At 39.6% G+C, this 26,933-nt stretch overlaps 1 protein-coding gene across 2 annotated transcripts in view; it reads left to right on the top strand.

Annotated features, from left to right (window-relative positions):
- atp6v1c1b (ATPase H+ transporting V1 subunit C1b) overlaps positions 1 to 26,310 on the top strand; it is a 34,211-nt gene extending 7,901 nt beyond the window's left edge. For both annotated transcript variants that reach the window (XM_066690611.1, XM_066690612.1), the window contains exons 4-13: positions 168 to 253; positions 597 to 691; positions 787 to 878; positions 4,338 to 4,436; positions 8,378 to 8,446; positions 9,256 to 9,348; positions 9,516 to 9,609; positions 11,643 to 11,740; positions 17,956 to 18,082; positions 25,666 to 26,310. In XM_066690611.1, the coding sequence (XP_066546708.1) occupies positions 168 to 253; positions 597 to 691; positions 787 to 878; positions 4,338 to 4,436; positions 8,378 to 8,446; positions 9,256 to 9,348; positions 9,516 to 9,609; positions 11,643 to 11,740; positions 17,956 to 18,082; positions 25,666 to 25,761 (949 nt within the window). In that variant the 3' untranslated portion in view covers positions 25,762 to 26,310. The remainder of the gene's footprint in view (positions 1 to 167; positions 254 to 596; positions 692 to 786; positions 879 to 4,337; positions 4,437 to 8,377; positions 8,447 to 9,255; positions 9,349 to 9,515; positions 9,610 to 11,642; positions 11,741 to 17,955; positions 18,083 to 25,665) is intronic.
- Positions 26,311 to 26,933: the final 623 nt, after the last annotated feature.

Below are 26,933 nucleotides of genomic sequence, written 5' to 3'. Positions count from 1 at the left end.
GTCTTAAACTTCGTGGGGAAAAACTAAGAAATTTGAGGAAATCTATGCACCTCAAGTGAATTGATTTGTTAACATCTTGGATGCTATTCCTGTATAGTTTTAAACTATTTTTAGCCAGTTTGTTTTCCTTTTTAAGTTTGTTAAAATTTAATATTTCATGTTTCCAGTGTGGTAAAGAAAGTGGCTCAGTACATGGCTGATGTGTTGGAGGACAGCAGAGACAAAGTACAAGAAAACTTGCTGGCTAATGGAGGTAAAGACTTTCTACATGAACATTGGTACATGGAAATAGTGCCCTACACAAGGTTGCCACAGAGCGCTGATAACCTGTGCAGACCTCTTGTGTCACCTCAACCCCATACGTTGATAAAGAGTGTAACAGTGCTTTTAAAATGGGCAGTTAAATTCCTGATCATTTATCTTTTTTAACTTATTTTCAAGTCAGTTACATTTTAAAAATCCATGCAAATATCCTATGAAAATTGAAAAAAAAAAAAACTTGCCTCAACAGTATTTTGGCTATTACACATAACATTTTAAATGTTGGAATGAAATGAATAAACTTTGGATGACTCTGCTTTTCTTTTTCCTCCTAGTCGATTTAGTCACCTACATTACAAGGTTCCAGTGGGATATGGCAAAGTACCCCATCAAACAGTCACTGAAAAATATTTCAGAAATCATCTCTAAGGTATATCAAACTTTATGAAGGTGTCAAGTCTGTCATATAAACTGGCTTTAGGGCTTTTATGGCAGCTTAGTGACCTTTGTTTCCTTCTTTCACAGCAAGTATCACAGATTGACAATGATCTGAAGGCAAGAGCGTCAGCTTACAACAACCTGAAGGGAAACCTACAGAATCTGGAGAGAAAGAATGCGTAAGTACCACCTTACACCTTCTATCAGTGTAGGCAGTGTAATTGCCTCAGTTCCACTTAAGCGTCCGTGCCATGCCGTCATTTGCTGTGCTGTGCTGGATGCGTCCCAGAGCTTTTTTGTAAAACCAGGCCATTGTAGCATGTCCGTCCCTGTTGTGGGAGTAGCAGAGCGATTGTGGGTTTGGTTTGTGTTTCGGTTTAAAAACAAAGACAGAAAACACTATGAGGGATAGAGCCTGATGTGGAAAGGACTTTTGTGTCTATTTTATTCTTTATACTTTACATGATTGTAAACCGCGTAATAAATACACGTTTCTGTTAAGAAATATTAGGAAGAGCTAAACATGTATAGACAACATTATATTCAGACAAGCATTACGTTACCATATGCGCAACAATAAAATAAATATTTGCTATTTATTATTGTTATCATAATCATCATCAAGATATGTGCTAGTAGATATGCATCTTAAATGGTACAACTTGACTCCCTTAACTTATTACTCTTACTACAGATTTGTTACTGCAAACAACACTTTTTGCTGTATTATTTTAAATTTACTTAACAGACGTCACAAGGGCAATTTACAGTTGAAACAAAATACACACATTTCACGATGAATCATACAGTAACAGCAGCTACAAAATAGCAGGTTATAATTTAACTAAAGTGTGCATGTTTCAGTCATGCCGTTCATGGACTTATGGTCGCATTTATTAAACCAGGCCTTAATGTTTTAGAGGGAAACCCAGATCTGCTGTATTTATTTATTCATTCGTTTAACTTGTAAATGGGCACACCTTAACTGAATCATGTTCGCCTTCATACTGATTGTCTCTGCATGGCGGTTATACAACAGACCTGCACACCATTTACAGGACAACAGCCTGAAACACTACAGTTATTCATAAAATATTAATAAAATCGGCTGCTACCGATCCTATTATTATCCTTCAGTTTATTTTTAACTAGTCACGGCACTGCACCGGCGTCCTGTGAAATCCGTGTTCAGCAAGTTTTTAATACTCGGATATTAACTGTAAGCAGTAATTGTTTCTGTACGTGGTTTTCACTCCATGCTGCTAATAAAACTGTAATTTCTTCGTGATCCAACACGGCACTTGAGATTATATCTTCCGACATAATGTATCTGATCTCTCCGCTGCTGAAAGCGAAGTGGGTTTGACACGTCCAGATGCTTAAGCCAGTGGAAACGGGGCATAAGAGGGCTGGAACACCAGTGTACGTGTAGCCTACATCTGCAAAACTTTCTCCCTTAGTATCTATAATCACGCTATAACTTTTAGACCTATTTCATCATGATTAGTAAACAAAAATGTGTATGTATTCAAATAACATTTTTATCATAGAAAATGTGATTAAATAAAAAAATATATATATCTGTGAGGATTAAGTCTGATATGTATATGTATTATTTCTTACATGTGTTTATTTCTGTCTTCCTGCAACTGTTAATTTATTTTTTTGAAAATGCTTATGTTTTTTGTGTTGGTCAATTATGAAATAAAATGAATCAAGACAATGACATTTATAACCCTGCAAAGTGGTTGAATAAAGAACTGAGACTTGACACTTTAGGGTCTAGACTAAAACAGACAAAAAATTATTAATTGTGCTTTTTCCCTTCCAAGCGCTGGCTTACAGATTCAGTGGCTGAATCTCTGCAAAATACACTCTTTTGTTAAACTGTAGAAGTAGGCTAGATCTTGCACTAGACTAGATCATACACCTCTATACTTTACTATCATCATTATGTATTTATTTGTTTTTATTTCCTTTATTAGCAGATGTCCTTACCCAGGGTGACCTGCAGCTGTCGAAAAAATATATATACTAAACAAATTCAAATATACACCATTTCATGAAACATAATGCAATATGAGCAAGAATGTAATATTAATTGTAACTGAAGTAAATTAGCAAAGAGGAAGTAGACAATACAGTGATACAAGATGCAAGATTCTATTAAAGGGAAGTAAAAGCACAATGTGGTATTGCTTACAAAGCCCAAAGCACACTGTCTAATGCCCAAATGAGTGCTGTTTCTGGGAATCAGGTTGTGACATTTCATTGCTTACCAGATAGCAAATCTGGTAGGAAAGAAATTACAGGGTTTGTCTTACCTGTGGCAACTCAAATAATATGTATATTAGCCTTAGCATTAACAATTTTCCCTAGGAGTAGTAGTTACAACAAAATGTACAAAACATTCTCTCTCCAGCTTTTATACTTCAGGCAGCACACCTGACTGCCTCATCTGGTGTCTGTGTGTGTGTGGCATTCTTGGCCATGCTTTCCTGTAGGCAAGTTATGGCTTCATATAAGATTTCATGTAGAAACTGTGCAAAACTATTTTTTTTTTTCAGTTTGTATTCCAATACAAATTGTCCAGCTTTTGTTTTCTGTATGCTTCCTGCAAAAGTTAAAAATAAACTCTGAAATTGTAAGGATTACAAGGTAAACAAGTATCAGAGAGAGAGACTTCTGTTACACTACGTAAAGATAAATGCATCCAGATTGACTACATCAATAACTGCAGTGGCATTAAACTTACCAGTTTTGTTGACTAATAGAAATTCAAAAACTAAACCTATAATTTGTATATACATATAGTATATATAAAAAATAGTACTTTTTCATTAAAATACAGTTAATTAAAAGACAGTATTATTAATTATGATTATTTTAGTATTGTTAAGCATGTATGGTAGAGCCTGGTAGATTTTAAAACTGGTATTTTTAAATTAATGTAAAACATAAATATAAAGCACCAAAAAATCTTTAAAAGAATGAGAATGCATTCAGTGATGTACATTCACAGAGCAATGTACCCAATATGCTACTACTGCTAGAGTCACCACACTGATTTTGTTGTTTTTTTGTTTTAACCATGGTGCCAGTGTATATAATTATTAATAAAACACATATTTTTGTTTGAATTAAATGCCTCCATTAACACGTGCTTGAAATATCTACTTTTTTCCATTTTCTTTTTTGGACTGTCTGTAGGCCGCTTTGTTATCGCTTGCGGACCGCCAGTTAAAATACGTCTGCATTTTTTGTATATCCTTGTGGTGCTGTCCTCTCAGCAGCTCTGATCGATGTGCCTTACTTTTAAATAAAACTGAAGTTCTTCTAAATATGAAAACAGGGATTTTACTAATATTTAAATGTTCTATGTGATATTTTGTAGCATTGAAAATGTTTGCTCATTGAAACCAGATGTAAATATATACTACAAAGGTGGGTCACCTTTAAAGCACCTATACTGAATGATAAGTGCATGAAGAACTGTACTCCCAGCTTGCTGCCTTTGGCCTTGTAAAATAAAAAAGGAGAAGAAATGCTCACATAACATGGCTTCCTCTCCATCTCCATCTCTGTAAAAATTGCAGTTACTTCAAACTGTTTCTGTTTTACTGTATTTTTTCCACTAGGGGGAGCTTGTTGACCAGGAGTCTGGCTGATATTGTGAAGAAAGAAGACTTTGTATTAGACTCGGAGTATCTCGTAACTTTGCTGGTGGTGGTTCCAAAGTAAGTCAAGTATTACTAATGGACTGCTATTGTTATTTTTTTTAATCAGCAATTTTTTATCATCGGACATGCTTTTTAAAAATGATTAAAAGTCATTTAGTATTATTAATAATTGAGAAAGTATATAAAAATGGGGGTGTATAGTTGTTTGTGCTAGAGGTCACAAGGTCACTTTCTGTGAATTACCTTGGTTTAATCAAATTCGAATCTGTGTAGTTTTTTCTTGGCTGAATCTGTATCCAAAAGAGCTCTGCAAAGATGTATCTGATAAATATCAACTTAACTATTTATTTAAATTCATCATTATATAACATTGTAACATTAAAACAGCTGTTGCTGTGAGACAAAAGAGACAATGCAGAGGTCAAGAGGGACATGTTAAGCAGAATGAAAACTACTGCTGCCCCGTTGTTAGTGGAGATGAACGTCAACTTATCACATAATGGAGCCGTGAACAGCATTGTCAACACCCTATATAGAATTTTAGATCGACGCTTTAGCATTGTCAATGCTTCATTAAATAATTACACTACCGTTCAAAAGTTTGGGGTCACTTAGAAATGTCCTTGTTTATGTCCATTAAAATAACATCTAATTGATCAGAAATACAGTGTAGACATTGTTAATGTTGTAAATGCCTATTGTAGCTGGAAACGGCTGATTTGTAATGGAATATCTACATAGGCGTACAGAGGCCCGTTATCAGCAACCATCAGTCCTGTGTTTTATCATTTTAAAAGGCTAATTGATCATTAGAAAACCCTTTTGCAATTATGTTAGCACAGCAGAAAACTGTTATGCTGATTATCCGAGAAAAGAAGCACTGCCAAAGGGTGAAGGGTTACAGTATAACCAAACCGTTGCAAGGGAGGAGGCAGCGAACTGGTAAGAGAGCCTGCCCCACGGCATACCTACTAGGAGGCATACCAACTCTATGATAAAAACCACAGGGGCCCCTTGCGGCCACATCCAGGCTGCCCAGACACGAAGACCGCAGTCACGCTGAACTGGGAAAAAATAAGGAATGGTGTATCCATGGGGCAACAAGAACCTTGTGCCTACCATGAAGCCTAGTAATAGTGGCCTCCTGCTCTACTAGCAGAGCTAGGAGCGGGGCCAATACCAAGACCACACAATATCAGCACAGGGTGCAGTCTCGGACCCTGTGCTCAACATACAGCGGGCTAACCAGTCTGGATAGCCACTGCTGGATAGTTAAATTAAATAATGGGACTATATACACAGCGGGGCAACAAGAACCAACTCAAGTGTTTTCCGCTGGACACAGTAGCAGTGCCCTCCAGCACATCTAGCATAGCTAGGGCGGGGCCACAGACTGCCTGCAAAGGAACTATATACATATCAAGGCACACGTGCCCTCACTAACAATGTATCCACACTCAACTTAAAAAGGAGCTGACAAGCTCAACTGTCTATTCCAATGAACAATATACACTGCGGGGTGCAGGACCCAGCTCGTGCACCACACGCAGGACACAGGAGCAAGTTACACAGCAGCTGACCAGCAGCTAGTGGCAACAGATGCTCTACTGATGTCTACTAATAAATGAACTATATACACAGCAGGGCATAAGAGTAAACTCAAAGCCTCCCGCTGAATACAGCAGCATCGGCCCCCAGCACAGCTAATATAGCTAGGGTGGGGCCACAGGCATGCTGACAAAGGAACTATGTACAATGGCGGGGTACAGGTGTAAAAAACACATGCATTCCTGCCTACAGAATTATACATGTCACAGTCTGGTAGGAAGGGATAACGGTTCTGCGTTGCTTTTCTCAACCACGCTCAACGGGGTCAGACAGGGATAAAAAAGGCCAGGAGCTAGTGCCTGAAAGGCTACTGAAGCTCAACTGAAGCCAGCACCGGATTCCCAATAGAAGGAACCGGGCCCGTCACGTCCTGCCTGTAGAACCAAACAAAGGTGTGCGGCGAAACCCAACTCGCAGCCGCACAGATTGTCTGCCAGTGGGGTGCCTTGAAAAAGGACCCACGACGTGGCTACACCTCGAGTCCAGTGGGCCACCAGGTGTTTAGGTACCGGGACTCCAGCTGACTCCAGTAAACTGGAAGAGCGAGATCTCCTATAGCTGCAGTTGTGGGCTGTAGTGCAGGCGCAAGCCGGCAGAGGAGCCCCTCTCGTAGGCGAGGTCTCTAACGACAGACCGAGGTTTAGGCAAGGCGGCCGGCCTCGGATATTACTGCAGCTGCGTGCGCTCTCGCTGTGAAGGAAAAAGTCCTGTGGACAAAAACCAACACAGCGAACTAGCCTGAATAATAATAATAATAATAATAATAATATTAATATTAAACAACTAGTAGTCATGTGAAAGCCGAGATGAACCAAGGCACCGATGGACTTCCGTGTGGCTAATTGAATTTTAATTTAATAGCACAACAACACACAACTGTAGCGAATCGGTGGGTGGATGGTACTATTTGTACTACCAGCTAGCTGAAAAACACAATTTCTGTTTTTCATTCACAAACACAGAAGCTCTCCCCTGTCTTCACGAACCAAGGCGAAGGGCAAAAAGAGGAAGTCTCTGTGCAAGATGTCACCTTTTATGCAAACAGGAAGCGGAAGGGTCCTGTTTGAGTGACGGGCACAAGGGCCAATGAACGCTTTGGTAGTCAAATGTCTTCAATAAGTTCCAGTGATGCGTGCTGAAAACCCCTCCCCATTGGGCAGTGCTTCTAACTCGAAAGATAACAAGGACATTTCTAAGTGACCCCAAACTTTTGAATGGTAGTGTACGTATATATAATATATATATATATATAATTAGGCACCAGAATACAATTGCACACCTACATTAAATGTAATCTAAAAAATATAATGTAAATCTATGATAACAATATAACTTTAATAACTTATTCCATTCAATTCCATAAAAAAAAAAAAAAAATCAAGTCATCCAATCACATTGATTTCTGCAGCATTTGTGAAGAAGGCATTCTTTGATCAGATGCGTGTGACGTCAGACAGAGTGCAGCCCCAAGTTGCCGGCACAACTATTACACGGAGTCTGCACTGTTAACACGCCAATAGCACCAACGTCACCACTGTCAGCTTTCAATCTTAAAGAGCCTGCTAGTCAGATCAAATCATTATTTGCATAATAAAATAAGTATCTTTTTTTTTTTTTTCACAATGCTGGTATTGTACAGTTTTCAAAAGTGTAGTTCCGCAGTACTTTTTCAGGACCGGTATACCGTGCAACTAGCAAACAGTACACAGTATGAAGATAAATGATGCAGTGTACTGTATATGTCATGTGACCTCATGTGATGGACACATGAAGCATGATGGGATGCATTATTCCTTGTAATGAGCTCTGGTTGTATACTGGATATTTAGGCCAATGTAGCAAGCCATCCAGTTACTTTAACCATACTACAGATTCATATATTAAGTCCAATATGCATACTGCATACTACTGAAATATTATAGTATGTGTAGTATGGTAGTATGTGGTTTTGAATACAGCCTTAATTTAGTTTCAGTTTCCATGGACACTGCAAAATATGACTACAGTAGTTTTCTACAGTAGTAACTACAGTAGTTTTATTCATACTGGAAAATACCACCATCATAACGTAATTACATTTGTGCAACACTAGTCTGCAAATATGTAATCATTATAAAAATAATCAGTGTGTTTTTATTTTGTATGGTTGTTTATGATTTGTTTATTCTAAATGTGTGTGTGTATACGTACATGTAAAATATAATATATGAATGGTGAATATATATTTAAACATTTAAAAGTTGTAAAAACCTTCCTTAAATTTCACAAGTTTGTAATGGGTCTTTGAAAAGATAATCTTAGTTAGTCACTTTTTTTTTTATATAAATCATTACATATTTTTGTAGATTTAAGAATTGTAGGCAATACAATTACTTTGTGTATCTCTTCAGGACAAGTTACAATGATTGGCAGAAGACTTATGAAACGCTTGCTGAAATGGTGGTTCCACGATCCACTAAGTAAGTAATCTTCTGGTAATTTCAAAAGATCTGCAAGTTGCCTACAACTCAACAAAACCAACGTTTCAACATAACTGTAAAATATAACGTGTGTGTGGGGAAATCCTATAGTCACAATGTTCCTGCTCACATTGATTATTGAATCTCAATTAATGACCTGCACATGGTTCTGCCTTAGTGCTAGCCTTTCAGTAGGAGAATTTACTCTGGATCAGTTTGGTGTGCAAAGTCGACTTGATGAGGTGAAGCCTATCATGGCCAAACAGGCATGCAGGGACTGAATTAATCTTCCCAAGTGCAATAGTTAAAAAATGTATAATTGTTTGTCAGTAGCTGGTTTTCCACATGACACACAGACAGACTAAATCTTTATTTGATCACAAAGAAGAAAAGGCTTTTAAAAATGACGTCCCACTCTCCTCAGATCCCTGACCTTAATCCTCCTGAAATGTTGCACATTGAGCTTAATACATTTGGGAACCACTGGTTTAAGTGACTGAATATATATAACATTACTAATGTATCATAATGAATACCCAACATATTTCTTACTTTTTATTGCAATATATTGTACTGAAATTCTCTGATTTTAGTAGAAACAAATAACCATTTACCCTAACAACAAATTTGTTCTATGAACAAAGCAAAAAAAAAGTTAAATCTCCAACTGAACAATAGTAAAGCTATAATCAAAATATGCAAGTCATTAATTAAAAATAAACTTAATTGAATGGGTAAAATGCATCACCTACAGAGAAAAGGTCCCTCAATTTGTAGAATGTCTGTAACCTCTTTACTCTTCTCTGAAGTTTACTGTTCGAGGATCAAGAAAGTGGCCTGTTCAGCGTTACCCTTTTTAGGAAGGCTGCTGATGACTTCAGGCACAAGGCCAGAGAAAACAAGTAAGAGGTTTTTCAGTGTTTCATTATGAAGGAAAGTCTTTTGTTGCACTCTGTAAGAGGTGAAAGTGGTTTTGAAGTGGCAAGAAAAGTACTTGCAGCCCAATTAATTGGAAGGAAATGTGCAAAACTGCCAGCATCACAACAGCTGTTTGTCCATATCATTGCAGGTTCACTGTACGGGACTTCCAGTACAATGAAGAAGAGATGAAGGCTGACAAAGAGGAAATGACACGGCTCTCTACTGACAAGAAAAAGCAGTTTGTACGTATTTGTGCTTTATATAACAGGGCCCTGAGGACTGTCTCAGATTTTTAGAAGATTTTTGCTTCTCACTAACCTCTTAGTGCTTTTCCCTTCTAAAACTGTTTCCAGTATATTATTTGGATTAAGTAATAAATTATATTACTATTTTTGCTGTTGAAGCTTGCTTTGACAGACTAAACATATGACAGGAATTAAGAAGTCTCATTGTACTAAATATTTTTAGAATAACTTTTTTTTTAATTAATTTGGATCCTTCAAATTACTCGCGCTCTGACTTATCTTCTCTAGCGATTTAAGCAGTTTCTGTTGAATAAATATATATATATATATATATATAATCGCTTATTGTTTCCTTATTCCCATTGTAATTTGAGGCTGCATAGTAATTTTTAAGTTAGTTGGTGCTGCAAAGCCACATAGTTTCCCTATTCAGGTTACAGTGTGAAGAACAGTGCCATATACTAGTGCCTATAGAAAGTCACCCCTTGAAGTTTTTTCACAGTTTGTGGTCAGTGCTTCAGTTTCATGCATTTAAATTAGAATTTTATCTACACACCATACTCAACACTGTTAAGGGGGGAAAAAGCTTTAATTGTGGAAATATAAATAATACTTAGTAACTTAACTGAGTTAATACTTGGTGGAAGCACCTTTGTTAGCAGTTACAACTGTGAGTCTGTTGGGGTCTCTACCAATTTTGCACACGTACATTTGGCAATATTTGGCCATTCTTTACAAAAACTCTGTCAAGTTCCTTGTGGAGCATTGGAGGATAGCAATCTTGAAGTCATGCCACAAATTTTCAGTTGGATTTAGGTTGGGGATCTGACTGGCTACTGAAGGACATTTCCCATTTTGTTCCTTAGTCACTTAGTCATAGTTTTGGCTGTTTGCTTTAGGTCGTCATGCTGAAAGGTGAACTTTCGTCCCAGTTTCAGCTTGTTCAGAGGGCAGCATGTTTTCATTAAGGACTTCTCTGTATTTTGTTCCTTTCATTTTCCCTTCTATCCTGACAGGTGGTCCAGTCCCCCCCTATATATATTCTGGGCTGAAATTCCTCAAAATGTTTCTTGAAAAAAGTATAATTTCACATTAACACTAGAACTGCCATAACTGCATTTTGAGTGGCTTTTGCAATTCAAATGTAACTATCTCTGTGTTTGTGATTTTCTATGACTTATCCATTCTTATGTTAATAAATATTTTACTTAAGCACCTATACACCGTTTCAGCTGTAAACCCGTCAAATGTAATGCATTATAAATACTTTATACTTTATATAAATACTTCTTCAACCGTGGTAGGCTATTCAGTACATTAAAGCAGACAATCTGGGCTTTGTATTCAAATCAGTTATTGTGACAGAATTATAATGGTGTTGACTGCTGAAATACGTGAATTTCTACACATCATATATTTATGTATTATAATTATTTATCTTACTAGCAGAAATATACACAATTGAAGAATCGCACCTGAGCTCTTGTCTGCCTGTCCTCTGATCAGCTCAGCAAGTATCTAACTTTCCTTGGAATTCAATCGTGATCATGTTGCAGGTCTTTGGATCAGTGCCTTGATCAGTAACCAGTTTGATCATGTATGCAAATTTTTTTCTATTAGGTGTAGGGCTGGCAACAGGCTGGCTGTTGTTAGGGTTTATTAGACTGCTGTTGGCACTACAATTCAGTATCTATACAGGGCTGAGAAGATGCCCCACACCCTTCAACCAGTGCTGCCCACTGGCACACGAAATAAAGACACTGCCAGGCTGCTAAATGCAACACATACAAACATGTCCGTGCATGGCAGTCTTTGGCAAATACACTGCAGAGTTGAAAAGCATGTTTTCTGCATTGATATATGCAGCTGTATGAGCTTTCACGTTGCATAAGATGATATATTTAAGTTTTATGCTTTTTTTTTTAAACTCGTTATTTATGTTTTATACTTGTATAAGTCTGCTAACATATTTGCATTTCGATTTCTACACCAGCCCAGATACTTTATTTGGCATTCCTTCCTTTTAATAGGGGCCCCTGGTTCGATGGCTGAAAGTCAATTTCAGTGAAGCTTTCATTGCCTGGATCCACATAAAAGCATTAAGGGTTTTCGTGGAATCGGTCTTAAGGTAACGAATATGTTTTAATTGTAATAACATTTTCAGTTATTAACAGCTTCGATCTACAGCTTCTCTTTTCCATGTCACGCCTACAAAGTATATGATTTAATCTTCCCATCTTCTATGTGGTCATTGTCTAGATCTTTTTTCATCACTAGGGATCTATTCATTAACTTCCTTAGTGTGTGTGTGTATAATATTATTGTTATTATTATTATTATTATTATTTCTTGCCAGACGCCCTTATCCAGGGCAACTTACAACATAAGTGCAATGCAAAGTGCAAGAATACAGTTAAGTATAAGGCATCAAACATTACAAATTCAAATTTACATTAAACAAAGCAATTCAAGATAAAATACATTTTACAACTTCCAATTTATACAGTTAAGTACAGTAAGTGCGGACATACATCCTGGAAAGTAAAGCTAAGTGCCGTCAAGATTTAAGGTCACAGTCAAGGGTTACGGGAAAGGGAGCAAGGAGGAAATCAATCAATAACGCATGAAGCATGATAAAATGCTTTGAAGTGCTATCTAACGGGGATAAAATTACTAATATTACAAGTACTGTCTGAAAAGATGTGTCTTGAGTAAGCGCTGGAAGGAGGTCAAGGACTCTGCTGTTTTGACTTCAGTGGGAAGGTCGTTCCACCATTTAGGGGCCAGGGATGAGAAGGAGCGGGCTCTGGAGGTGGAGAAGAGGCAGAGTTAGTCTTCTAGCACCAGAAGAGCACAGTGGTCTAGAGGGGATGTATGGAGAGATGAGAGACTGAAGGTAGCTTGGTGCAGTGTGGTCAAGACAGCGATAGCTGAGGGTCAATGTCTTGAACTGAATGCATGCTGGTATCGGGAGCCAGTGTAGGGAGCGGAGCAGTGGAGTAGCGTGTGCGAATTGGGGCAGGGAGAATACCAGACGAGCCCCAGAGTTCTGGATGAGCTGGAGCGTGCGGGTAGTAGTTGCAGGTAGGCCAGCCAGGAGGGAATTGCAGTAGTCCAGGCAGGAGAGGACCAGTGACTGGATGAGCAGCTGAGTCGAGTAGTCGGTGAGGAAGGGACAGATCTTTAGTGGAAGAAGAAGGAGAGAGTGTGGTGGATTCCAAGGGGATCGAAATGGAGAGATCAGAAGAAGGTGAGGAAGAGTGGGGGAAAAACAGGAGATCCGATTTGGATAGGTTGAGCTTGAGGTGGTGTGAGTCCATCCAGGCGGAGATAGCAGACAAACGGGAAGAAATGTGAGAGGGGATGAGACAGTCAGAAGAGGGAAAAGACAGGAAGATCTGGGCATCATCAGCATAGAAGTGGAAGGAGAAACCATCGGATGCGATGAGGGGGCCCAGGGAGTGAGTGTAGAGAGAGAACAGGAGGGGGCCCAGGACGGAGCCTTGGGGTATGCCTGTGAGGAGAGGCTGGGGGGTGGATGAGGAACCTCGCCATGTCACTTGGTAGGTCCGGTCGCTGAGGTAGGAGGAGAACCAGGTGAGAGCAGTTCCAGAGATTCCAAGTCAGCAAGGCAGGAGAGCAGGATGGAGTGATTGACGGTTTCAAATCCTGCAGAGAGATCAAGGAGGATGAGGACTGAGGAGAGGGAGGCCGTCCGAGCACAGCTGAGGGAGTCAGTGACTGCCAGGAGAGCCGTCTCAGTGGAGTGAGCTGTGCAGAAGCCGGATTGCAGACTATCAAGGAGTGAGTGTTGGGACAGAAAGTCAGAGAGCTGATGGTGGATCGCCCACTCAAGAGTCTTTGAGAGGAATGGGAGAAGGGAGACAGGGCTGTAGTTCTGAGTAGAGGTGGCGTCAATGGTTGGTTTCTTGAGGAGTGGGATGACGGCAGCTTGTTTAAATGCAGATGGGAAACAGCTGGAGAGGAGTGAGGAGATGAAGGGGAGGCGAGAAGGGAGAGGGTTCAGGGCACACATTGTAGGTTTGTGACGTAGGAGTAGAGCAGAAACGTCAGAGTCCGAGAGAGGTGAGAATGAAGAAAAGGAAGCTTGGTCGGTGGAAGGTTTGGGTGTGATGGGAGAGGAGGGGGGACTGTTAAAGAGCTTGCGGATGTCTGCAATCTTGGAGGAGAAGAAGGAGACAAAATCATCAGCAGTGAGAGATAAAGGGAGGAGGTGTGTGTATATGTGTGTGTATATATATATATATATATATATATATTATATATTATATATATATATATACACTCACCTAAAGGATTATTAGGAACACCTGTTCAATTTCTCATTAAGCAATTATCTAACCAACCAATCACATGGCAGTTGCTTCAATGCATTTAGGGGTGTGGTCCTGGTCAAGACAATCTCCTGAACTCCAAACTGAATGTCTGAATGGGAAAGAAAGGTGATTTAAGCAATTTTGAGCGTGGCATGGTTGTTGGTGCCAGACGGGCCGGTCTGAGTATTTCACAATCTGCTCAGTTACTGGGATTTTCACGCACAACCATTTCTAGGGTTTACAAAGAATGGTGTGAAAAGGGAAAAACATCCAGTATGCGGCAGTCCTGTGGGCGAAAATGCCTTGTTGATGCTAGAGGTCAGAGGAGAATGGGCCAACTGATTCAAGCTGATAGAAGAGCAACTTTGACTGAAATAACCACTCGTTACAACCGAGGTATGCAGCAAAGCATTTGTGAAGCCACAACACGTACAACCTTGAGGCGGATGGGCTACAACAGCAGAAGACCCCACCGGGTACCACTCATCTCCACTACAAATAGGAAAAAGAGGCTACAATTCGCACAAGCTCACCAAAATTGGACAGTTGAAGACTGGAAAAATGTTGCCTGGTCTGATGAGTCTCGATTTCTGTTGAGACATTCAGATGGTAGAGTCAGAATTTGGCGTAAACAGAATGAGAACATGGATCCATCATGCCTTGTTACCACTGTGCAGGCTGGTGGTGGTGGTGTAATGGTGTGGGGGATGTTTTCTTGGCACACTTTAGGCCCCTTAGTGCCAATTGGGCATCGTTTAAATGCCACGGCCTACCTGAGCATTGTTTCTGACCATGTCCATCCCTTTATGACCACCATGTACCCATCCTCTGATGGCTACTTCCAGCAGGATAATGCACCATGTCACAAAGGTCGAATCATTTCAAATTGGTTTCTTGAACATGACAATGAGTTCACTGTACTAAACTGGCCCCGACAGTCACCAGATCTCAACCCAATAGAGCATCTTTGGGATGTGGTGGAACGGGAGCTTCGTGTCCTGGATGTGCATCCCACAAATCTCCATCAACTGCAAGATGCTATCCTATCAATATGGGCCAACATTTCTAAAGAATGCTTTCAGCACCTTGTTGAATCAATGCCACGTAGAATTAAGGCAGTTCTGAAGGCGAAAGGGGGTCAAACACAGTATTAGTATGGTGTTCCTAATAATCCTTTAGGTGAGTGTATGTGTGTATGTGTATATATATATATATATATATATATACACACACACACTACTGTTCAAACATTAGGGGTCACTTAGAATTTCTGTGTTTTCAAAAGAAAAGCACTTTTTTTTTTCATTAAAATAACATCAAATTGATCAGAAATACAGTGTATATATTGTTAATGTTGTAAATTACTATTGTAGCTGGAAACGGCTGATTTGTAATGGAATATCTACATGGGCATACAGAGGCCCATTATCAGCAACCATCAGTCCAATGGCACGTTGTGTTTGCTAATCCAAGTTTATCATTTTAAAAGGCTAATTGATCATTAGAAAACCCTTTTGCCATTATGTTAGCACAGCTGAAAACTGTTGTGCTGATTAAAGAAGCAATACAACTGGCCTTCTTTAGACTAGTTGAGTATCTGTAGCTTCAGCAATTGTGGGTTCGATTTACAGGCTCAAAATGGCAAGAAACAATGAACTTTCTTCTGAAACTCGTCAGTCTGTTCTTGTTCTGAGAAATTAAGGCTATTCCATGTGAGAAATTGCCAAGAAACTGAAGATCTTGTACAACGCTGTGTACTACTCCCTTCACAGAACAGTGCAAACGGCCTCTAACCAGAATAGAAAGAGGAGCGGGAGGCCCCCGGTGCACAACTGAGCAAGATGACAAATGCATTCGAGTATCTAGTTTGAGAAACAGACACCTCACAGGTCCTCAATTGGCATCTTCATTAAATAGTTCCCGCAAAACACCTGTCTCACCGTCAACAGTGAAGAGGCGACTCTGGGATGCTGGCCTTCTAGGCAGAGTTGCAAAGAAAAAGACAAATCTCAGACTAACCAATAAAAAGAAAAAATGAAGATGGGCAAAAGAACACAGACACCAGACAGAGGAAGATTGGAAAAAAAGTGTTATGGACAGACGAATCTAAGTCTGAGGTGTTCAGATCACAAAGAAGAACATTTGTGAGACGCAGATCAAAATCAAATCAAAATGAAAAGATGCTGGAGGAGTGCTCGACTCCATCTGTCAAGCATGGCGGAGGCAATGTGATGGTTTGGTGGTGGTAAAGTCGGAGATTTGTTCAGGATAAAAGGGATCTTGAAGAAGGAAGGCTATCACTCAATTTTGCAACGCCATGCCATACCCTGTGGACGGCGCTTGATTGGAGCCAGTTTCCTCCTACAACAGGACATTGACCTAAAGCACAGCTCCAAACTATGCAAGAACTATTTAGGGAAGAAGCAGTCAGCTGGTATTCAGTCTATAATGCAGTGGCCAGCACAGTCACCAGATCTCAAACCTATTGATATGTTGTGGGAGCATCTTGAACGTATGGTACGTAAGAAGTGCCCATCAAGCCAATCCAACTTGTGGGAGGTGCTTCAAGAAGCATGGGGTGAAATCTCTTCAGATTACCTCAACAAATTGACAGCTAGAATGCCAAAGGTCTGCAAGGCTATAATTGCTGCAAATGGAAGATTATTTGAAGAAAGCAAAGTTTGAAGGACACAATTATTATTTAAAAATAAAAATAAAAATAAAAACCTTGTCAATTACTATATTTCCTATTCAAACTCATTTCATGCATGTTTTCATGGAAAACAAGTGACCCCAAACTTTTTAACAGTAGTATACATATATACACTGATCAGCCATAACATTATGACCACTGACAGGTGAAGTGAATAACAACATCTTGTTATCATGGCACCTGTCAGTGGGTGGGATATATTAGGCTGCAAGTGAACATTTTGTCCTCAAAGCTGATGTGTTAGAAGCAGGAAAAATGGGCAAGCGTAAGGATCTGAGCGACTTTGACAAGGGCCAAATTGTGATGACTGGGTCAGAGCATCTCCAACACTGCAGCTCTTGCGGGGTGTTCCCGGTCTGCAGTGGTCAGTACCTATCAAAATTGGTCCAAGGAAGGAAAAGCGATGAACCCGCGACAGGGTCATGGGCGGCCAAGGCTCATTGATGCACGTGGGGAGCGAAGGCTGGCGCGTATGGGGCTGCATAGCCACAGACCAGTGAGGGTGTCCATGCTGACCCCTGTCCACTGCCAAAAGCGCCTACAATGGCCACGTGAGCATCAGAACTGGACCACGGAGCAATGGAAGGTGTTGGCCTGGTCTGATGAATCACGAGTTCAAGGTATTGACTTGGCCTCCAAATTCCCCAGATCTCAATCCAATCCAGCATCTGTGGGATGTGCTGGCCAAAGAAGTCCGATCCATGGAGGCCCCACCTCGCAACTTACAGGACTTAAAGGATCTGCTGCTAACGTCTTGGTGCCAGATACCACAGCACACCTTCAGAGGTCTAGTGGAGTCCATGCCTCGACGGGTCAGGGCTGTTTTGGTGGCAAAAGGGGGACCTACACAATATTAGGCAGGTGGTCATAATGTTATGGCTGATCGGTGTATAAATAAATAAAAGGTATCAGTTACAAGCAAAAACCATTAATGGCTAGACTGTCAATATCTGATTCTAAATTAATCATCATAATTAAAAAGATCATTAAAATAGTCAAATTGTATCCCAGTTGGTAACTATGTATTCAAAATGTGTCTGAAAGGATTAACATTTCAATATTTTTAAGTTCAATTTCCTCCTCTGCAACTGTAAGACCGTGGACAAGGATATTTGTGTAAAATGTCTTGACAATTAAAAACCCTTTTTACTCTTGACATCCAATATTACGTTTAGAATGGATGCACCCCACAGTGTTCACACAGTTTTATAACCTTGGGCTATAGGCAGTGTAATCTCAGTCATTATGGGACCCAGCTAGGACTCTGCTCATGCAATGCTATTCTGTTTACAGGTATGGGCTGCCAGTGAACTTTCAGGCCATGCTGCTGCAGCCCAATAAGAAGACCATGAAGAAGCTGAGGGAGGTGCTGTATGATCTCTACAAACACCTAGACAGCAGTGCAGCCGCCATCATTGATGTGAGTTTCTGCTCAGTGTCTTGGCAAAGGCTCTACCTGATCAGTCTGTGCAGCATTGTTCCCTTAATTCAGGATTGTATTGATGTCTGGATCAATTACAGATACAACAGGAGTTACATGCTAGGGCCATGAGAAGGGATTAAATAACCCCATAATTGCTGATTTTCAAAGATGTTTTTATGGCTCCTGAGTTTTCTATTTTGAGAAAATAGCTTTTCAAAAATGCCTTTTTTTTTTTAGTTTTTCAATTGAGCTTTACTAAGTATAAAATGTAATCATAAGTAGTGTTTTGCTGTTTGTGTTAAAATAACACAAATATATTTTATTTATTATATGCAGTCACTGAATTAGTTCTTAAATTTTTTATTACAAAATCCAGTAACAATGTACCATAGGTCAAGCCCAAGTGAACATATTCTATTGCTGGCAATGCAATATGATTCAGAAATCTTATTTTCTAGATATTTATATTAACTGTATTGTTAGAAGTTGAGCTTTTTACTGGCATTAGAAAGAATAACAAATAGAAAATGATAAACTTTAAATTGAAAAGGTTACTGTTATTATTATAAAATCAGTAAGCAGAAAGCAAGCAAGTTACGACAATTTGGTTCCAAAATTCCCCTTCCAATGCCATGATTCTGTCCACAATTCTCCAATCACAGAAAATCATAACCACTATGTCTGATAGTGTATCTGTGGTTTCAATGTTTTGCACATTGTATGTGTCCTCCAATGACTATCTAAGACCTGTGAACTGAAATTAATATTAGCCAATACAATTAATCTGTATTCATAATTTTAACAACCACATGATGGAAGCAATACTTAAGTTGCTACTGGAGCCATGCAAAACACAGCACTTGGTATTCTGCTGCTGAGTATCATTCCAAATACAGTGAGGGGAAAAAGTATTTGATCCCCTGCTGATTTTGTATGTTTGCCCACTGACAAAGAAATGATTAGTCTGTAAGTTTAATGGAAGGTGTATTTTAACAGTGAGAGACAGAATAACAACAAAAAAATCCAGAAAAACGCATTTCAAAAAAGTTATAAATTGATTTGCATGTTAATGAGGGAAATAAGTATTTGATCCCCTATCAATCAGCAAGATTTCTGGCTCCCAGGTGTCTTTTATACAGGTAACGAGCTGAGATTACGAGCACTCTCTTAAAGGGACTGCTCCTAATCTCGGCTTGTTACCTGTGTAAAAGACACCTGTCCACAGAAGCAATCAATCAATCAGATTCCAAACTCTCCACCATGGCCAAGACCAAAGAGCTGTCCAAGGATGTCAGGGACAAGATTGTAGACCTACACAAGGCTGGAATGGGCTACAAGACCATCGCCAAGCAGCTTGGTGAGAAGGTGACAACAGTTGGTGCGATTATTCGCAAATGGAAGAAACGCAAAATAACTGTCAGTTTACCTCGGTCTGGGGCTCCATGCAAGATCTCACCTTGTGGAATTTCAATGATCATGAGAACGGTGAGGAATCAGCCCAGAACTACACGGTAGAATCTTGTTAATGATCTCAAGGCAGCTGGGACCATAGTCACCAAGAAAACAATTGGTAAAACACTAAGCCGTGAAGGACTGAAATCCTGCAGCACCCGCAAGGTCCCCCTGCTAAAGAAAGCACATGTACAGGCCCGTCTGAAGTTTGCCAATGAACATCTGAATGATTCAGAGGTGAACTGGGTGAAAGTGTTGTGGTCAGATGAGACCAAATTCGAGCTCTTTGGCATCAACTCATCTCGCCGTGTTTGGAGGAGTAGGAATGACCCCAAGAACACCATCCCCTCAAACATGGAGGTGGAAACATTATGCTTTGGGGGTGTTTTTCTGCTAAGGGGACAGGACAACTGCACCGCATCAAAGGGACGATGGACGGGGCCATGTACTGTCAAAATGGAAGTATTTACGGAAAACAGAAGTATTTACAAGTTGCCACAGAGAGAGACAGGAGAGTACAGGTGAGAGGTAGCCATCTTGTTGTTTGACTAGTTTCAGAATAGTCTTAGCATTGCTCATTTTGTTTTAAGTTTGCCTTAAATTGACGTTAGCATTGTCTGTAGTTTGCCTAAATTGAAGTCAATTCAGTTCAGCTGCTGAGTTGGTGAAAGTAAACCGGTTGTAGAAGGGTGTTTCGGTCTAGGACTAGCAGGAATTCTGTTGCAGGAGGAGCCAGGTGGGGCCAGTTAGGTGTGAATTGGGGGTAGGTAGACAAAAGCTACTTAAAGCAGCTGTTGAGAAAGATCTGTGCTGTTTCTCGCTGACAAAAGTTAGGCAGTTGACTAGCAGCAGGAACCAAGAGAAGTATAAAGAAACAAACAAAAAAAAAAAGTAACATTTAGAAGCATGTGGCCACTACAGTGTCAGGTTTGCAGAATGATTGCCTTCCTGGATGAACTCATCCAAGAAGGCTTCATTTGTGAACGTTGTCGGCAGGTTGAAATCCTAGAGATCAAGGTTCGTGATCTTGAGGCTCAGCTTGTCGATCTGCGCTGTATTAGGGATATAGAAGAATTGGTCAATCAGCCCATGAGAGAGATGGTGTGCACGTCAAAACCTAGGAGAGTTGAGACCTTAGAGCAGGACAGCGTAGAGAACTGCTGGGTTACAGTAGGTCGTAACCGCAGAAAAGGGCGTGAACAACCCCTAGAGACACCCCAAGATCTTGAATTGCCCAACAGGTTCCAACTGCTGGACACCGAGTTGGACAATGACAGCTCAAAGGGTGATGGGGGGGCAGTTGAGCACCAGAGCACCATGGTGCCCACTCCCCCCCAGAAGAAGGAGGTAGTTATAGTAGGAGACTCAATTCTTAGAGGTGTGTTCTAGTGACAAGGAGACCCGCATGGTATCTTGCCTGCCTGGTGCTCAGGTTGCAGATCTCCCTAAACTAGTAGACGGGCTACTGGCCAAAGCCGGTGGGAATCCAATAATCATGGTCCACATTGGAATCAATGACATAGGAAAAGGTAGGACAGAGGTTCTGCAAGACAAATTTAAAGAGTTAGGAACAAAACTAAAGAGCAGAACCTCCACGGTAGTTTTCTCTGAAATACTTCCGGTACCACGTGCCAGGCCAGGGAGACAGGCAGAGATTAGAAAGTTTAACACGTGGTTGAAAGCTTGGTGTAGGGAAGAGGGGTTTAGGTTTATGGAGCATTGGTCTTTCTTCTGGGATAGATGGGACCTGTACAAACCGGAAGGTCTACATCTAAACAGAAGGGGGGCTAATGCATTGGGAGAGCGTATGTGCAGTGAAATTGAGAATCATTTAAACTAGGAACCAGGGGGGCAGGGAGCTCTGACAATGGGAGATGTTCCACTAAGGAAAGAAAACCAAGGGAAACTGCTAGTAGGAAAGTCCTGAAATGTTTGTACCTCAATTCCAGGAGTATAAGGAACAAGATGTTAGACTTGGAAGCCACAGTGCTGGCGTGTGACTATGATGTTGTAGGAGTGACAGAAACATGGCTTACAGAAAATGATGGGGATGAATACAAGTTAGAAGGATACACACAGTTTAGGAGAGACAGGCAAAATCGAAGAGGGGGTGGGGTAGCATTATATGTGAAAAATTACATTGAGGCAGAAGAACTTGTATTAGATCCCAGTAACGGAACAGAATCTTTGTGGGTGAAACTTTTGAACAAGAGATCTGGAGGATTAGCGGTAGGAGTGTGTTACAGGCCACCAACCTCAGATATTCAGAAAGATGCTGCATTGTACAGTGTAATCAGGACTGCATGTAGCAAGGATGTGGCTGTTATAATGGGGGATTTCAATTTCCCAAACTTAGACTGGGAAAGCCCAGTGGGGACTACAGAAGCAGAAATAGAAATGGTTGAGATGGTAAATGACTGCTTTCTAACTCAATTTGTCAGGGAACCAACCAGAGAGAGCGCATGTATTGACTTGATCTTTTCAAATGACCAAGACAGAGTCAGGGGGACAGTAGTTAGAGAACCAATGGCAAATTGTGATCACAGTATGGTTAGCTTTGAGGCATTCTTTCAAAAAACAAGGTCCAAGTCTAAAACAATGGTCTAAAATTTTAGAAAAGCAAACCTTGAAGGTATGAGATGGCACTTAGAAGAGGTAGACTGGAGCACACTGGATACAGAGTTAGTTGAAAATGGATGGGTATATTTTAAGAATATACTACTTGAGGCTCAGGAGCAATTTGTACCAAAACTTAGCAAATTGAAGAACAAAAAACACTGGCCAAAATGGTTTAATAGAGGTATGCAAAAAAATATAAAGAGGAAGAAAATGTTGTATAGCGCATACAAAAGGGATGGTGATGAAACAAAATACATAGAATATGTTGAGCTGCAAAGAGATCTTAAGAAAGGGATCAGGAAAGCAAAGAGGGAAATAGAAAGAAACATAGCTCTTGGACCAATGCAAAGAGCTTTTTTTAATATTACAACAGCAAGTGATCAATAAAGGAGGAGGTGAAACAGATAAAGGGCAAAAATGGAGGTATCTTGGAAAACGAACAAGATGTGGCAAATATTCTAAATGAGTATTTCACAGAGGTTTTTACAAAATAAGAAACAGATGACATGCCACAGGTTGACAATCAGTCCAGTCAAACCCTAAGAGAGATCAGGATAAATGAGTAGGAGGTACTAAAGGGACTAGCAGAATTAAAAACAAACAAATCACCTGGGCCAGATGGGATATTTCCAACAGTACTTAAATAAATGAGGGAAATTATTTATAGGCCACTAACTCAATTATTCCAAATGACACTTAGAACAGGGGATGTGCCAACTGACTGGAAGACAGCAAATGTCATACCAATCCACAAGAAAGGGGACAAAACTGAGCCAGGAAATTACAGACCAATCAGTCTCACCTGCATCACCTGTAAAATGTTGGAAAAAATGATTAGACAGAAAATAGAGGAGCATCTCAATGAAAACCATATTCTTGGAGATAGTCAACATGGGTTTAGACGAGGCAGATCATGTCTCACTAATTTATTAAAAACATTTGAACATGCAACTGCAGCTGTAGATCACGTGAAAGCATATGATATGATATACTTAGATTTCCAGAAAGCTTTTGATAAGGTTTCACACCAAAGACTGATCCTCAAATTGGAAGCTGTAGGCATTCAGGGTAATGTAAGTAGATGGATTATTAACTGGTTGATGTATAGGAAACGGAGGGTGTCGATTAGAGGAGTCGCTTTTAACTGGAGTGAGGTTGTTAGTGGAGTTCCACAGGGATCAGTACTAGGGCCTTTGCTTTTTCTAATCTATATTAATGATCTGGACTCTGGGATAGTTAGCAAACTTGTCAAATTTGCAGATGATACTAAAATAGGTGGCTCAGCAGATACAATCTTGGCAGCACAGGGACTTCGATAATATTCAGTTGTGGGCTGACACCTGGCAAATGAAATTCAATGTGGACAAGTGCAAGGTAATACATGCAGGTAACAAAAATGTCCACTATAATTACACTATGGGAGGTACAGATGTAGATGAAGTAACGCATGAGAAAGACCTAGGAATCTATGTGGACTCCTCACTTTCTCCATCCAAGCAATGTGGGGAAGCAATAAAAAAGGCAAACAATGCTAGGGTATATTGTCAAAAGTGTAGAATTTAAAACAAGGGAAGTAATGTTAAGACTGTACAATGCGCTAGTTAGACCTCATCTGGAATACTGTGTACAGTTCTGGGCACCACACTTCAAGAAGGATATTGCTGCTTTAGAGGCAGTTCAGAGGAGAGCAACCAGACTTATTCCAGGTCTGAAGGGAAAGTCCTACTCGGAGAGACTGAGGGAACTGAACTTTTTCACCCTGGAACAGAGGAGACTACGTGGGGACTTGATCCAAGTCTTCAAAATCATGAAAGGCATCGACCACATCAAACCAGAGGAGCTTTTCCAGATCAGCAGGGACATGCGCACCAGGGGACACAAATGGAAATTGGGCTTCAAGGCATTCAAAACGGAAAACAGGAGACACTTCTTTACATAGAGAGTAGTCACAATCTGGAATAAACTACAGAGAGATGTGGTTGAAGCTGAAAGTTTGGGAACATTTAAAAATTGTCTGGATAGGATCCTTGGATCACTTGGATATTAATGAACACCAAACGAGCACGATGGGTCGAATGGCCCCCTCTCGTTTGTAAACTTTCTTATCTTGGGTGAGAGCCTCCTTCCCTCAGCCAGGGCATTGAAAATGGGTCGTGGATGGGTATTCCTGCATGACAATGACCCAAAACACACAGCCAAGGCAACAAAGGAGTGGCTCAAGAAGAAGCACATTAAGGTCCTGGAGTGGCCTAGCCAGTCTCCAGACCTTAATCCCATAGAAAATCTGTGGAGGGAGCTGAAGGTTCGAGTTGCCAAACGTCAGCCTCGAAACCTTAATGACTTGGAGAGGATCTGCAAAGAGGAGTGGGACATAATCCCTCCTGAGATGTGTGCAAACCTGGTGGCCAACTACAAGAAACGTCTGACCTCTGTGATTGCCAACAAGGGTTTTGCCACCAAGTACTAAGTCGAAGAGGTCAAATACTTATTTCCCTCATTAACATGCATTTCAAAAAAGTTATAAATTGATTTGCATTTTTTTCTGGATTTTTTTGTTGTTATTCTGTCGCTCACTGTTAAATTACACCTACCATAAAAATTATAAACTGATCATTTCTTTGTCAGTGGGCAAACGTACAAAATCAGCAGGGGATCAAATACTTTTTTCCCTCACTGTACATGCCTTTAGTGTTAAAGGAAATTCACATTTAACAATCGAAACTTAAAACTTTCGATCGGTAATGTGTTCTGAACCTTTGAAAGTAAAAATAGACCCTTCGGGACAGCCTTATTAAAAACAATCCAAGACATTTTAGGAAAAACTGACTAATTACTAAAACCTAAAGCAATGCAAAAAGAAACCAAATTTTATTTATTTGTGATCGCATAAGGATATTCATCCAACCTACAAGAAGTTTGTAGTTTGGATCTGAAAGACCTCTCATTATATTATATTATAGGATTGAAACTGAACTAAGTCAGAAATTAACAAAAAAAAGTACCATATGCAAAAGGCTTTGAATTAATGTTGAATTAAAGCTGAAGAATTATTTGCAAATTTAATGCAAAAGGCCAAAATATATTTGTCAGTTGTTACTCATTTTGTAGATGCTGAAAGAAGTTTCTTATACACACATTTTGCAGAACAACATCAATCTGTGAAAAAAGGCAAGGTTTACCAACTGACAATGCTTACATTAATTAGCAGATTTTAATACACAGACCATTCCTTCAAGAAGGTTTAAGTGAGACTTAATGTGCTGCTTGTGAACTATCTTGCATTATTCTTATCTTTGTAATATATATGTAAGCATGTTAACATGCTTATGTTATGATTACATTTTATGTCATTATTTTATATAAATTGCTCCAGGAATTAGTGCTGTTATTTTGGCAGCAAGCCACTCGAGTCTGAACAGTTTTAGTGAATTCCTTTGTAAATAAATGTGAATTTTGTCATTTAGTGCTTGACGTCCATTATATTTCTCCTTCTCATTGTCCCATAACAGGCAGCCATGGACATACCAGGTCTGAATTTGAGCCAACAGGAGTATTACCCGTATGTATACTACAAGATTGACTGCAACCTGCTCGACTTCAAATAAACATGAGCCACCTCTCTCATTCCCTCATGCCCTGTTTTAATGTTGAACGCAGATTAACGAAATATCTTAAGTTTACTTCAAAATAATTTAATTGTGGATAAATCCACGCTTGTGACTCCGATCCCTGTGATTAGGTAAAATTATTTCATCTTGACAGGGTGGACTACTGTGTCTTTTTTTTTTTTTTTTTTTTTTAATGAAACAGTCAATCAAAGTATATAAATATGTGCTCAAAGAACATCTCTATTTATGGTCAGTTAGGTATTTAAAAAACAAGTGAAAAGCATTCCTCATCTGTGTAGTGCTGTGCAGTAGCTACATCTGTGGGTCATTACTCCTAGATCTTGTTTATGTGAGGGATAGACCTTTTTATCCTTTCATTTATTTGTATTTGGTACATCCTAGAGGTAGTGTTCCACTTTAACAATAAGTAGTGTTACAGAAAAGCAATATGTGTGTGCTGTCTTATGAAGTCTGTATATTTGGTGTTATAAAATGTGCAAGCACTGTCTATATCATGGAGAAAAATAAATATATATATAAAAAAGCTATGATCGTTTGAGCTTCATTCACTGAGCACTATTCATAGTGAACAGATTTATCCAAACCTCGCTTTGAATTTAATCTTATTTTTAATTGTCGTGAATTATCTTTACTAAAATGAATATGCAGCACTTCTGTAACCAAAAAATGGGAATAAAATGCCTTTTAATGTAAATTTTGTCTCTGTTCATAAGCATATACAATTTATAATTCAAAAGTCTACATCCCCCAGTTTGTTTTTTCCCCTCAAACATTTCACCTGAAATGTTGCAGGCCTCAAGTGTTCGGTTTTGTGTTGCACTATAACAAGGTTTACAGACAAAATTACTCATAGTGAGGTGTTGTTAACAAAGCAACTATTTGTTCTGAGTGTAGCAGAGTTGCCGAAGGACAGACATGGTTTCCTTATTTATTTATTTTGCTGAGATCGGTCACTTTTGGTTGCAAATGAAATGGGTGCTTGGGAGTATTCACTTTAGGTATAGCAAACATAAAACTAAAAATAATCTGATATAACTTGATGTTGTACATGTTCATACATTGTGATATAAATAAATACATTTTAATCATGAGAATAATCCTCTGTTGAAATAATTTGTTCTTAGTCTGTAATACAATAAATATTGAAT

This window comes from Amia ocellicauda, chromosome 18 (assembly GCF_036373705.1).
Source record: "Amia ocellicauda isolate fAmiCal2 chromosome 18, fAmiCal2.hap1, whole genome shotgun sequence".
NCBI classification, from domain to species: domain Eukaryota; kingdom Metazoa; phylum Chordata; class Actinopteri; order Amiiformes; family Amiidae; genus Amia; species Amia ocellicauda.
This window is presented reverse-complemented; position numbering and strand designations above follow the sequence as displayed.